The 15,791-nt window shown below is 35.6% G+C and overlaps 1 protein-coding gene across 6 annotated transcripts in view; it reads left to right on the top strand.

The window, feature by feature from the left end:
* MTX2 (metaxin 2) overlaps positions 1–15,791 on the top strand; it is a 62,840-nt gene that overhangs the window by 15,140 nt on the left and 31,909 nt on the right. For all 6 annotated transcript variants that reach the window (XM_021707880.1, XM_021707879.1, XM_008048741.2 and 3 more), the window contains exons 2-3: positions 13,712–13,759; positions 14,824–14,870. In XM_021707880.1, coding sequence (XP_021563555.1) covers positions 13,712–13,759; positions 14,824–14,870 — 95 coding nt within the window. The remainder of the gene's footprint in view (positions 1–13,711; positions 13,760–14,823; positions 14,871–15,791) is intronic.

Here is a 15,791-nt window from a genome sequence, read left to right on the forward strand (position 1 = left end):
TAGTGTCTACCTCATAAAGTTGTTGTGAGATAGTTAACATATATATATGTCAAGCACTTAGGTGTACAATAAGTGCAATAGTCTTTGAAGATTTTTTATTTGTCTCAGCTTAATTGAAGTATAATTTTCATATTCATTTTATAAAAGCTTACAATTCAGTGATTTTTTTTTAGTGTATTTACATAGTTGTGCGACTGTTACCACAGTCTAATTGTATGTTTCCACTTCCCCAAAAGAAACCCCTTGTTCATTTACAATCACTCCCTATTCCCACCACAATTCTGAATCAACCGCTGATCTACTTTCTGTCTCTGTAGATTCTGCACTTGTCATATAAATGGAATGGACTTGTCATATAAATGAGGTCATACAGCATGCTTTCTTCTGTGACTTTTTTGTTAGACGATGCTTTTGAAGTTCATCCATGCATCTGTGTTGTAGCATGTATCAAAACTTGGTTCTTCTTTCTTGCCAAATAATATTCCATTGTATGGTTTTACCACATTTTGTTTATGCAATCCCCAGTTAATGAACATTTGAGTTGCTTCTATTATACTTTTTGGACTATTTTGAATAATGCTGTTGTGGACATTTATGTCTAAATCTTTGTGTGGATACATGTTTTCATTTCTCCTAAGTGAATACCTAGGAGTGGAATTGCTACGTCATATCATAATTCTGTGTTTAACATTTTGAGAAACTGCCAAACTTTTCACGGTCCGTTAGCAATGTGTGAGAGTTTTCATTTTCCACATCCTCTATACATTTGTTGTTGTCTGTCTTGTTGATTGTAGTCTTCTTACTGCGTGTGAAGTGATATCTCATTCTGGTTTTGATTTGCATTTCCTTAATGACTGATGATGTTAAGTATCTTACATGTGCCTGTTGGCTCTTCATATATCTCCTTTGGAGAAATGTCTATTTCAATCCCTTGCCCAATTAAAAAAATAGAATTATATTGTTTTTTATTATTGGACTATAAGAGTTCTTTATATATTCTGAATATAAGCTTTATGAATCTTGGGAAAGGCTGGTGGCTCAGCCTGTAATCCCAGCACTTTGGGAGGCCGAGATGAGTGGATTACCTGAGCCCGTGGGTTCGAGACCTGCCTGGGCAACTTGGTGAGACCTCATGTCTACAATAAATCAAAAATTAACTGGGCATGGTAGTGTGCGCCTGTAGTTCCAGCTCTTGGAAGGCTGAGGCAGAAGGATCACCGGAGCCCAGCAGGTCAAGGATGCAGTGACCGGGAGCGGCCACTGCACTCCAGTCTAAGTGACAGAGTGAGACTCCAACTCAAAAAAAAAAAAAAAAAATCTTGGGAAATATTAATTGCTGTTATCATAATAATCTTCTGCCTAAATAGACGTCTAGTTAGTATCTGACCAGAAAGAGATAGATTCTCATTATTTTTTAGTTTTATTTGGGCTCCAACTTTGATTGTTAGGGGGGCGTTCTGGCTTCTACTAGTTTCCCTGCATTTTTTTTCCTTTGTTTTTAAAATAAATTTTATTTTATTATAGAAATATGGGATACAAGTAAGGATTAACTTACAGGAGGCTGCAAGCAGGTGAAGTTTGGGTCTTTAACTGACCCTTACTTCCCCATGGTATAGGACCAGGTACCCTTTGTGTTGTTACATGGCCCTCCCACTCCCCCATACCAGCAGTGCCCAGCTTCTGCTGATATCTCCCTTGTGCTAATGCGATTCATGCTCAGGTTCCACTTGTGAATGAGAACGTGCGGTATTCAGTTCTTTGTTTCTGTGATAGATCACTAAGTATGATGGTTTCCAACTACATCCAATCTGCTGTGAAATCCATGATTTGGTTCTTCTTTATGGCTGCGTAATACTCCATCAGGTATACGTACCACATTTTCTTGATCCAGTTCACTTTTGATGGGCAGTAGGGTTGGTTCCATGTTTTTGCTGTTGTGAATAGTGCAACAATAAGCATATATGTGCAGGTGCTTTTTTTATAAAACAATGTATGTTCTTCCAAGTATATTCCCAGGGGAGCGATTGCTGGATCATATGGAAGGTCAATTTTTAGTTCTTTTAGGAATCGCCCAACTGCTTTCCATAGAGATTGAACAGTCTTGCACTCCCACCAACAGTGTAGAAGCATTCCCTTTTCTCTGCACTCGTGTAAGCATCTGATTTTATTTATTTATTTATTTATTTATTTATTTATTTATTTATTTATTTATTATGGCCATCCTTATTGAGTTAGGTGGTATCTCATTGTAGTTTTTATTTGTATTTCTCTGATGATTAGTGAGGCTGAGCATTTTCTCGTGTGTCTGTTGGCTGCTTTATGTCTTCCTTTGAAAAGTGTCTATTCATGTCCTTTGTCTACTTTTTGATGAGTTTCTTTTTCCTTCACTTCGTTTGAGTTCTTTGCAGATCCTTGATGTTAGGCCTTTGTCAGATACATAATTTGCAATTGTTTTTTCTCATTCTGTGGGTTGTCTCCCCACTCTCTTGATGGTTTCTTTTGCTGTACAAAAACTTTTCAGTTTGATGAATTCCCATTTGTCTGTCTTAGTTTTTGTGGCATTCACTTTTGGAGACTTGGTCAAGAATTCATTACCTACACTAATGTGTAAAGGGTGTTTCCTTCATTTTCTTCTAGGATTCTTACAACTTGAGGTTTTATGTTTAGGTCTTTGATCCATTTAAAGTTGATTTTTGTGTATGGTGATTGGTAGGGGTCCAGTTTCATTCTTCTGCGTGTGGTCAGTCAGTTTTCCCAGCACTGTTTGCTAAATATGGTCTCCTTTTCTTGTGGTTGTTATTGGAGGTTTTGTCAGAGATGATTTGGTTGAGAGACTGAGTTTTTGCTTATGGAATCTCTGTCCTTTTGCAATGGTCTATGTGCCTATTCTTGTACCAATACTAGGCTGTTTTGGTTCCTGTAGCCTTGTAGTAAAGTTTAAAGTCTGGGAGTGTGATATCTTGTTTTGTTCCTATTGCTGAGGATTATTTAGCTATTCATGCTCTTTTTTTGTTTTCATACAAATTTCTGTATTGTCATTTCCAGATGTGAGAAAAATGATGTTGGTGATTTGATGGGCATTGCATTGAATCTGTAGATTGTCTTGGGTAGGATGGACATCTTGACAATATTGATTCTTCCAATCCATGGGCATGGAATGTTTTTTCATTTGTTTGTGTAATCCTTGATTTCTTTGAGCAGCATTTTGTAGTTCTTGTTGTAAAGATCTTTCATCTCTCTGGTTAGGTGGATGCCAGGGTGTTTTGTGTGTGTGTGTGTGTGTGTGTGTGTGTGTGTGTGTGTGTGTGTGTCTGTTGTGAATGGGGTTGTGCTTTTTGTTTGGTTCTCTACCTGCTTGTTGCTAGTATGTAGAAATGCAACTGTCTTTTGCACATTGAATTTTTACACACACTTTACCAAAGTCGATTATTAGTGTGAGGAGGTTTTTGATAGAATCTCTAGGGTTTTCAAGATATAGAATCATATAATCCACTATGACCAGGTGGGCTTCATTCCTGGGATGCAGGGCTGGTTCAACATTCCCTGCATTTTTGATCTATATTGCTTTCTATCTTCTGTTTCTAGAATGTTACTCATTCATTCATGTGACTCACTTTGAGTAATTTTAATCTTTTGCTTACCACTTTGTTCCAAATGAATATGTGATTGGAGACATTGATAAGTAGTTTCTGGAATATTACTTGTACTACTTGCCATAGTTAAGTAAATTGGCATTCATTTGGCATTTTGGAGATTGTGCGTTGTGTATGTAATTCCTTCTTAGTTCTTACGTAACAGGTAGCCCAGAGTTAAAACATTGTTACAGGTATATCAGGTAACATTTATTATCATAATGAGGTAGACTCCAGTATTTGCTAGTGTTTTTAACTTGAGATGTTGCAAAGTTAACAAATGAAGAGCTAGTTCATACTGTACCTCAAAAGTGTAAGTGCCTTAAGGGTTTTACTTGATTTTCTTTATTGTTGTATCTTTAGCACTTAGAACTGTGTGTGGCACATTGTATACACTGAGTATTTATTGAGTGAATGATAAAACTGATTTGCAGATGGTAATTGAATTTACTGATTTGTTGATGGTAGTTAAATGAGAGCTTTGTATAATTTACTATATACTATATGTATACAGGCTGACTATGCCTAATATGAAAATGCTCCAAAAGCCAAAACTTTTTGAGTGCCAACATGATGCTCAAAGAAAATACTCATTGGAGCATTTTGAATTTTGGATTAAGTTAGCAAAATTAGTAAGTATATAATGCAAATATTCCAAAATATGGAAAATATCTGATATTTGAAACAGTTCTGGTCCCAAGCATTTTGGATAAGGGATGCTCAACCTGTATGCAACAAACAGTAATTCTTATATAGTGAGCTTTTATGTCAGTCAACAAGTTTCTTCTTCCTGAAAACATGTGATAACTCATGGCCAAAATAATAGTTCTGGCCAGAATTCTCTTGCAGAAAAATCTTCTAGTGTTAGGAAATCCTTTTTTATGTGTGCCCTATACTTCTCTAGTTTGTCCTATAATGTTTGCTTCTTGCTTCAGGGTTCTTCTTTTAGTCTAAGGTAGGCTTTAATCTTTGTATATACACTTGTTTGCAGTAAATTCTCCAAATAGCCATACCAGTTTGCTACACCATGCTGCCTGCCTCCCCCCCTTTTTTGTTTTTTTGCATTTATGGAAATAACAGTATTATACTGCACTTCTCCATTCTCCATCATGAGGCACTTTCTGACATAAACACTGATCTCTGACTGTTGAGATAATGGGAGAATGGTTTTGAGCACCTTTATGGGAAGAGTCATTTCCTGCTTACACATCCTGTATAATATTATTAAGCATTCCCAATGAAATACTAGCTCAGGGGCATTACTATTTAACCATTTGCATGATCATTATTATCTGGGATTTAATGTTATCTTTGATTTGTACTATAGTTTGCAGGTTGAATTGCTGTTGAATCGAATACATAGTCCTTAAAATTTCAGTTTTGATAAAGTTGCATATCATATTTTGAGTATCTTAAAATCTATTTTAAATATCATAATTGCCTAAAACTCGATAGGCTTTGAACATAGTGCTTATGTTGATTTTGCTGAGATCATTATAATATTTGTCAAATTAACAAATTAATTTCCTTCTTTCCTCTGTGCTTCTTGCAGTAACTTGTCCATGTTTAAGAGCTGCCAAATGCTCTTTGAACATTTTGTTAGTAGTATTTGTGTTTATACCTTTGGCAGAAAGCCATCCAAATTTGGAGACAGGCTAGTCACATTTTTTACGCCTTTTATATAACACTGTCTAAATAGTCTTGCTAGGCTGAAGAGATGACATCTGTGAGCTTTTGGAATCTAGTTGCCTAAGGATAAACTGAGTTTGACTTCGTTAGTGTATAAACGATAGGTTTGTGTAGAATTATTATAGCATTAATCAATTTGATGGATTGGAAATATGACAACTGAAGCAGCATGTAATATTAGTGCCTATTATTCTACAAATTATGTCTTCACCTACATTTGTATGCCAGAGGAGTCATGTTATACATTAAGAATGCAGACCTTTAAAAAAAAAAAAACAACAGCAGAGGGCATCTTGTTTGGGGCCCTTCTCCTGTCCTCTTAGGTTAGATTGTCAGGAGATGGGCTTTGGAATTAGACTAGTTTATTAGGTCACAGCACTTTCATACTGTGAAATACCCTGAATTGAGTGGAATAGATAGATCATCTGCCAGCAGAATGACTCATCACCTAACCTGTTACTTAAGAGAATACTACAAGTAAAATATAAATACTTCAAGGGACTTAAGAATATGCATATGTGAATGTATTGGCTAGCAGTCTTATTACTAAAATTTATAATGGATTAATAGTAAAGAATATTTACTTCTTTGTTATATTGTATTGGTTGATAAAGCTTAAAAATAGGTAGCTTAAAAGGTAATTAAAATTAATGAGAGGCACATATGTGTGTTTTTTGGGGTTGTGGGTGTTGCTTTATCATGTGTGTATTTTTTTCTTTCTTTCTTTTTTTGAGTTGGAGTCTCACTATGTCGCCCAGACTGGAGTGCAGTGGTCGCTCCCGGCCACCGCAGCCTCGACCTGCTGGGCTCCAGCGATCCTTCCGCCTCAGCCTTCCAAGTAGCCGGAATTACAGGCATGCACTACCACGCCCAGCTGATTTTTTTATTTATTGTAGAGATGAGGTCTCGCTGCCCAGGCAGGTCTCGAACCCGCAGGCTCAGACAATCCACTCACCTCAGCCTCCCAAAGACGCGGGATTACAGGCTGAACCACCGAGCCCGGCTATGTGTGCATTTCTAAGGTTATTTATTGTTATTAATTTTGTCTTATGGCTCTCAAAAGTCCAAGAATATGTGTCCTCACTTAAATTTTATTTTGTTCTCCTCCAACATTCCTGTAAGAGTAGAAAAAGTTTCTTTGAAAAATTTAGAAAGTACTCATTTGGATAAAAACACTCTCCCACTAAAGACTATAACTTTAAGAAGCATCTCTTTTGTTTCTGGTAAGGAAGAAACAAAAAGTAAAATAATTAGGGCCTGGTCAAAACTGGAAAGTAGGTAAAGGACTAACTGGACTGTTAATAACTAATTGGGCATGTGCCTAGTTACGAGTTGCTCTGATATTTGCTTTATTTCTAGATGTTCTTTATAATATAGGAATATATTTCTTCTTTATAAAAATGATACAAATTTAATGACTCTTTTGTTACAGAATACTACTAGAATAGTAATTTTAATTTTAAAGAGTGAGTTTAATGTAGATCACTAAGAGTACCTTAGAGTAAGTCACTACTTTGGCATGAATATGATATAGTAATTTATCATGAAAAAATTAATTCCTGAAAAGTGGTCGATTTCATTTGAAACTCTCATAATAAAGATGTTGGCTTTAGGCTGGACTCGGTGTCTCAGCCTGTAATCCCAGCACTTTGGGAGGCCGAGGAGTGTAGATTGTCTGAGTCTGCAGATTCGAGACCAACCCGGGCACCTTGGCGAGACCTCTTCTCTACAATAAATCAAAAATTAGCTGGGCGTGGTAGCATGCACCTGTAGTTCTGGCTACTTGGAAGGCTGAGGCAGAAGGATTGTTGGAGCCCAGCAGGTTGACGCTGGGGTGGCCATGAGTGTGCCACTGCACTCCAGCCTGGGTGACAGAGTGAGACTCTAACTCAAAAAATAAAAGATGTTGGCTTTAAATGATACTTAGACAAAAAAATTAAATCTTATTAATTCAAATTTTCTATTTTGGCATATGTTATTATAAATGCCATCTTCAGTTTGAATCAATTGAGCAGCCAAAATTTTAATAAATAACCTCGGGACCGTAGAATTTTTCACTTTCTAGGGATTTACCTCCTAAAAAGAATGATAAGATAACAATGTGATGGAATAGAAAATAATACACAAGTACAAACTGCCATGGATAGTATAGATAAAGGAAAAATTAGATTTATTATGTTATAAAATTGATGGATGTGGCATTTAAACTTGGTCTTGAAAAGGTGTAGGATTTGGGTATGTGGCAGTGAAGGAGCTTTCTGGACTGGGGAACAATTTGAAAAAAGTCATGAAGGTGAGAAAGTATGAAGTATATGGGGCAAGTTTGAAGTCTGTAGTTGATACAAGTATCTTGGTAGGTAAGTAGGTATGTGTGTAGGTGACAGGGAGGCAGCGATGCCCACCCTCCTCCCTAATTCATGTATGTTCCTTACCAAGCTTTTTCCTTGGTCAGAAAAGATGATTTTACCAGGAGAGAAGAGAACTCTTCCTTGCTCAAGAGTACATGTATGGCTGGGTTCTCTGCTAAGTCGTAAAACAAATAGTTAATTAGAGTAGTGTTCTCCACTGTGGTGAAGTATGTACACTCTGTAGTATGCAATGCAATCCTTTGAGCTTCAGGAAGAAAAATATATATATATATAAATTAGCTATGTATTTCTTACTTTTGCACTAACCCTAAGACTATGATGTTTTATATTAAATATATAGTTTTCAACAGATATTACTACTGTACTATTCCTAAGCCTCATAGCTAAGGCCCTCAATTATCTGACAAGACATTTCACTATTCCCCTTTCCATATCCTATGACTCTAAGCCAAGGATCACTGTTTTTTAAAATCTCATGTCCTCGTCAGTAAAATATTTGCACATGCAGGCTCAAATTGATTTAGAAATCATGTGGTTTTTTATTGTACATTATAAAACAAACACTAAAAAGGAAAGTAAAGAGAATTAAAAATAAACCAAATTTAAGTTCCAACTATTTTTAGGCAACTGCTTAATATTTTTAGAATTGTGTCGTTGATTTTAATATTGAAGTTGCTTGGGTAAAGTTTATGCCATATTTTTATGTTTTGTTATACAATATAGTTTCCTTATATTTCCTCATGCTTTCTTATCCTGAGTGGTACAGAGTGATAACAACAATAATGATAGTGTAAATAATAAAAACAAATGTTTATTCAGTCACCATTTACTGATCACCTGTTATGTTCTGGTTTCTAGGGATGAAGGTGGTAACCAGAAATCAGATATGAATACTAGATTCATGGTACTTATTTTCTAGTGGGGGAGATAAACAATCAAATGGTTACTTAAATTGATGTAAGAATGTTGACGGTGATAAGTGGTACAAATGGAGTATGCATGCTATAAGAACTTGCAAAGGGAAATAGTTTTTAAACTATTCAGGGAGATCAGTGAAGACTACCCTGGGAATAGATAGGACTGGCTACGTACTTTGTAGAGCTCAGTGCAAAATGAAATGTTAAAAATTATCAAGACTTTCAAGACTGAGGCAGCGGAACATTAAACTAAATATGGGGCCTTCTGAGTGCAGGCTGTATGCATCTGCACAGGTTGCATGCCCATGAACCTGGCTCTGAGGAAGTGATGTTTGAGCTGCGAAGTGGTGACACAATAGGAGGTGAAGATTGTCCCAGGCAGGGAAAACAGCAGGAAGGAGAGTGGTGCATTCAAAAACTGAATGAAGGGGCCAGGGTGTCCAGAGTACAGAGAGTGAGGAATGTATGTGATGAGTAGAGAGGGTGACTTGAGAGGCCAAGTAGAACCTGTAGGCCATGTAGAGGATTCTGTCTTTATTCCAAGAACCACACATACTATTGATATGTCTTAAGCATAAAGTTTACTTTTGATATGCTGCTAATACCAGTAACTTACACTTGGACAGCATTGGATAACTTTCTTCCTCAGCCTCCATTTTTTACCAGCCTCCTTTCCTCCTTTTTGAAACTTTTAGTCTTGCCTATATTCATTCTAAGGCCGACCGTTCCCCAAAGCATATTTAAAATGGCACTTCACATCAGGGAGTGCTTTTGGTTGTAGAAACTGGAAATAGTAAACAAGAAATGAAGTTGTATTTCCTATTGAAGTACTTTGTGGTCCAAAATACTTCAGGTCAACTGAAGACCAATTAGTAAAAGGTGAACATGTTTTATTATTGTTTTAGATTAACCTGTCTTTTTAAATGCTACATTTAAAAATTTTATATTGTCAGCACCATGATTTTAAATTCTTAATCTCCCTCTCTTTTGCACACACTGAGGAGCAAGGGGTAGATATTGATTTGCCTGACTTTGGGAAAGAGAAGAGTGGAGAAATTGTCGTTTTTGGACTTTGCCTTTTGCATAATAGGTATCCCCAAACCAAGAAATAAATAGACTTTGTATTTTGTAACATGTAGATAACAATGTTCGTGATTCATGGACTTACTTATGAAGATGGTTTTAGAACTCATTTCTAGCGTGATTCCCTGCATGATTGATTTATAGATACCTACTGCTGTGTCACCCAGTTTAGGGTTTTCACTTTTGGCACTCTTATGGAATAATATGCTAGCAATTTCTTCTCCCATGTAATGCTTTACATGTAATTATCTAAGCTAGGTCACACAGCTGATGCACTTAAATCAGTGATGTTTGTATACTCTGAGCTGCTCATGGGTGAGATAGGCAGCTGGTCATTCCCTGCATTCTCTACCATTTCTTGTTCACTAATCTATGACACACTGCAATCCTATCTAGTAAAATAACATGGCTAGAAAGGTTGATAACAGTCTACTTGCTGCCTCTTTTTATTTTATAATTATTTATTTATTTATTTATTTTTTTGAGTTGGAGTCTCACTCTGTCGCCCAGACTGGAGTGCAGTAGCTGCTGCCGGCCACCGCAGCCTCGACCTGCTGGGCTCCGGCGATCCTTCCGCCTCAGCCTTCCGAGTAGCCGGAATTACAGGCATGCGCTACCACGCCTGGCTGATTTTTTGATTTATTGTAGAGATGAGGTCTTGCTGCCCAGCGGGTCTCGAACCCGCGGGCTCAGGCAATCCACTCACCTCAGCCTCCCAAAGGCGTGGGATTACAGACTGAGCCACCGAGCCCGGCTTGCCGCCTCTTTTTAAATGATATGTTCTATTTGTGAAAACAAAACAAAAACAAAAGACACCAGATGTTTTGGTAGGTTACTTTGTGAAATTTATTTTCAGTAATAATTTCTAAATCGAAACAGTTTTTATCTTAGATTGAGCAAAAACCATTGACCCTTTTCACCCGTTTCCAGCTTTAGGTTCTTTTTTTTTTTTGAGTTGGTGTCTCACTCCTTCTCCCAGGCTGGGGTGCAGTGGCATGCACACTCATGGCCACCCCAGTGTCGGCCTGCCTGGCTCCAGCGATCCTTCCACCTCAGCCTTCCAAGTAGCTGTAACTATGGGTACATGCTACTATACCCAGCTAATTTTTAAAATTTATTGTAGAGATGAGGTCCTCGCCAAGTTGCCCAGGCTGGTCTTGAACCCTCGGGCTCAGGCAATCCACTTGCCTCAGCCTCCTAAAATGCTGGAATTACAGACTGAGCCACCAAGCCCAGCCATTTTAAAAATAAATTTATTTATTTATTATTTTATTTATTTATTTATTGTAGAGATGTGGTCTTGCCAAGTTGCCCAGGCTGATCTCAAATCTGCTGACTCAGATAATCCACTCGTCTTGGCCTCCCAAAGTGCTGGAATTATAGGCTGAGCCACTAAGCCTGGCCTAGGTTCTTAATAATAGAGCTTTTGGAATTTGTAGGCAACTTCTTTAGTCTTATTTGCAGTCAGGTAATATGTTGCAAACTTTCTATTACTTTTACATATGTCTATTGGATCAGAACTGGAGAATCAATGGAGGTTATGATGAGTTAACTTTTAACTGAAATTACTGACCACATAATTTGCTGATCATATAAGAACTCTGTTATGTTCCAGAGTAGTGAATTTGCTTTTGATTTATTAGATAATTGTTAAATTATATTCAGCATATATTTAATACTAAATGTATGTTATTTCATTGTTTTAAAATTTTGTAATGCATGTCTAGTATATACACAAAATAGCTAACCAAATGTTAAAATTACCAGAATATTTAATTAGAGCATCCTATTACTTTAACATACATGATAATATTAAGTTCAGTAAAACTTTGATTAACCAGAATTCCTAGGGAATTAGATGATAGGTTTAATTCAGTATCCCTTTTCTTTCTTTCCACACACAATTAATGAACATCAACTGTATGCAAGACATAGTACAGTGTGGGATACATAGATGCATATAACAAATCTGTGCCTCTAAAGAACTGTTTCAGTGTTTGTTCTTTGAAATTTGTGTGAATTTTATTTGTGTTTTACTGCCAGTAAGATTACTGTAATGCATACAATTGAATTTTTGATGATTTAGGATCTTGTAATGAATGAACTCATTGTATTGTTTCTAGTATAGATGTAAACATTGTAGGTATGCTAACCATACAGTTTATTCTGAAAGGTTATTTTTGATTAATTTGCTGATGTCAGCTTGTTTTTGTTTCCCTGACTTTTATTTTTAAAAATGTGTTATTGGCCAGGCTCAGTAGCTCAGCCTGTAATCCCAGCGCTTTGGGAGGCCAAGGTGAGTGGATTGCCTGAGCCTGAGGGTTCGAGACCTGCCTGAGGGTTTGAGACCTGCCTGGGCAACTTAGTGAGACCTCATCTCTCCAATAAATCAAAAATTAGCCAGGCATGGTAGCGCACGCCTGTAATTCTGGCTTCTTGGAAGGCTGAGGCGGAAAGATCACCAGAGCCCAGCAGGTCGAGGCTGTGGTGACTGGGAGCATGCCACTGCACTCCAGTCTGGGCGACGGAGTGAGACTCCAACTCAAAAAAATAAATAAATAAAAATAAAAATGTGTTATACAGAGTAATTAGCTTTTTATTGAAATTTTACTCTGTTAAAAAGTTTATAGTAAAATATAATATTTCATTTAATTACCTTTTTGTTATATGCATTGAAATTCAGTAGCTCTTATATGTATATGTGATATTGTGGATAGCAACATACAAAACTGTGTATTTACTTGATGATTTTATGGTATTATCCCTTAGCATGGGTTTAATTTTGTGTAGCCAAAACCAAACCAAACCTAAAAGTAACATTTGTAATTTGTAATCATAGTGTTTTTCTTTTTATTCTAAAGCTTAAATCAAAACAAATTAAGGTATTCCTTTCCCCAGCCTGGGGACTGTTTTAGTACATTTAAAATGATCATCTTAAAAAATAAGTATTTCATATGTATAAATTTCTTTTAAAAAGTCAACCAGAATTATATATTCAGAGTTATTTGTTGCTATGTCACTGAGACCGGATTAGTATAAACACAATACGAAAAAGATCAATTATTATTAAATCTCGTATATTTAATTTACTTTTTTGCTGAGAGCAAATATAGTTATTGTGTTAGAATTGGTGATTCTGATGTTTTATGGCTTTTATAATGAAGGATCCAAATAATACCCCCATACCCAGGGATATCCTGTCAGTGAAGCCATTGCTTCTTAGGTGCAGTTGATTAGACAAAATTCAAATCTAGTTCTTTTTTCAAGCACTGGTAGATTGCTAATATTATCTTTGTAGCTGGAGTCTTCTCTTGATGAGAGATTGAGGGTCAAAGTTCAGGCTTTATTCACTTCAGGCCTAAAATTAGCTTTACTGACTTTATTTCATGTTTTAGGTACTTAATGCTTCATTATACAACTTTGCCTTAATTGTTTTTGTGTGGTAGTGATGGTAGGGTCAAGACAATGAAATGTTTTAGAATAATACAACAGGATTCCTCTGCATTTTAAAATATCACCAGCTTGTAAGGAAAGATAGACAACCTGATACAGATATATTTGTTTCTTTCATATAATCTTGCCTGAAATTTTACTTTGTTAAAAGTTAACAGTAAAACATTATGAATATTGTTTATTCTTTTTGTAGTGAATCAAACATAAGTATCTTTTTATATGTATGAGTAACATTTTAGATATGTCTGTGTTTAAAAGAAGCCAAAAAACATCCTAGCATATAGGCTATTGTGTTTTTAAATTCTCATTTTTGATTGGTAAGGTATCTTCCTCCTTCTCATAAAAAAAAACACCAAACAATAAACCAAATTTTCATTTACAGCAAGTTATCTAACTTATTTAAACAGGTTGCCATAGAATCTAAGATAGTGTGATTAGTTGCTGTATTTAAGGCAGTGTTTGCAAGTGACTTTAAATGCTCTAGGCCTACGTACATGCTTGTTACTTTGGTTGGTTACTGATACACTTTTGCCCTATGTACCTAATTATCACTGCCTTGTTTCCACAGCTACAGAACCTTGGCCTGAAAATGCTACATTATATCAGCAATTGAAAGGTAGGTTCATGTTCACAATTAAAAATGGCTTTGTTACAAAATATATTTATTACCAAATAAACCCTCAGTAATATAGTTTACTGCAAAGAGAGCATAAAACATAAAGAAGGGATTATTCACTTGTATAATTTGTCTAGGAGGTTTTACCCAAACTTGTATCTGCCAGTGTAAACCAACTATTCATGGCCTATAAGGTCCTTAGTTTATTATTGACTCATTATATTGGCTGCTGTAGGCAGTGTAAAATGATGTGGTTGCAGGAGCATTTGGCAGATTTACTGCACCAATAGCTGAGACAGCAGATTTCTGAAGTCCTGTGGTAAAGTGGGCTCTCAGTAAAAAGGAACTGTTAAAATGTATAGGCTAGGATGGTTCAGCCTCCCTTTAGCAGCTCTTCATATATCATCAGATCACATTATGGACCCCATTTGGGGCTCAGCAGCCTGCTACAGTTGTCAGAAGACTGCAAAGTAATGAAGACTAATAGGCAGCGGCCCTAGTCTTCTAAGCATGGAATTTTTATTGCAGCGAACTTGTCATCTTTCTTTTGTGTGACAGATCTAGACGCACTGTGCAATATTAACTGCAAGCTGGTTTTGTATGATTGTGAATGCTTTTACTTTTAACTAGAGGGATTTGAGCATACTATTTTGCTTAATTTTAATGAAAAGAAGGTAAATATTTCTTGAAAACTTGAAAAATGAATTTGATTTTAAGTGAGCAATTTTAATTACATATTGCTGATCATTTACTGATAAAATTCAGTAAATGATCAAATGCTTTTAGAGTAACCAGTCCTGTGTTATCAGTATTTACAAACTATGATAATTCAATCAAAATTATAATTGCACAACAGCATTATTATAGAATTTTATAATTACTTTAGTGGTAGGCTATACCTTTTTAAAAATAGAAATCATTTTTTAAAATAAAAATATATTCTACTTAACAGTTATTTTTCATTGTACTTCTACAGGGGAGCTATACCTTTTTAAAAATAGAAATCATTTTTTAAAATAAAAATATATTCTACTTAACAGTTATTTTTCATTGTACTTCTACAGGGGAGCAAATTTTACTTTCTGACAATGCAGCTTCTCTTGCTGTGCAGGTAAATATGCAAATAATGTAATATTTTTTTTACCCCCTAGGTGGCTTACATTATTTTGAGTTGCAATTATATTTTTCCCTTTCCACAAGTTCGATGCTATATGTTTAGAACTTTCCTGTGTGATTTACCATGATCAGTTTAACACTGCTTCTCTGTGAAGTATAATTTTATTGTTAATATTATTCAACTAATAGTATAAAAAATAAACATAAAAATCATTCATTCTTCTTTTAGAAATCTCTTTTATGTGCTAGGTTTTGCTTTTGACTAGATATGATGGTATTGATTATTTGGGGTGATGTCTTCATTTCTGGAATTTCAGAATTATTTTGTAATTTATTTGTAATGATTTATTACATATTTTAAAGTATCACTTTGCTCATTACTCTAATTCTAGCCTTAATCCATTTAGTAATGTTGAAGTACCCATGTTCCTCTCTAACTATTCCTTATGTATTTGTTGATAACATGAGTGTTTATTATCCCCAAAACCATTTGTACAATGCAGTAGCTATCCTAGTTGTATAATCCAAAAAAGATTAGTGACCCAGTAAATTTTAGACAGCATTGTAAGAAGAACAGGATATTTGGGGATGGTTTGCTTAAAAAAACCAACCAAACAAACAAAATGCCAGAAATGTTATATAGGTTATGGAATGATAATATAGTTATTCAACATTTTTACATATTTAGCTGCTGTTTACTTAGTTATGTAGTTTTACATATTTAGCTGCTGTTTACTTAGTTTATGTAGTTTGAATCACAGAGAAGATTTTATTATGTAGCACCTGGAAGATAACTTAGAAGAGAAATCAAAACGTGATATTTGCTGGAGGTGAAACTGAGCTTTTTGAGAATAGAAAGGGAAAGAAAGGAACTGTTTATTGAACTTTTGTTGTGTTCTTGGCATAATGCTAAGCA

Source organism: Carlito syrichta, unplaced genomic scaffold (genome assembly GCF_000164805.1).
Source record: "Carlito syrichta isolate Samal-C Ts95f unplaced genomic scaffold, Tarsius_syrichta-2.0.1 Scaffold126572, whole genome shotgun sequence".
NCBI lineage: Eukaryota > Metazoa > Chordata > Mammalia > Primates > Tarsiidae > Carlito > Carlito syrichta.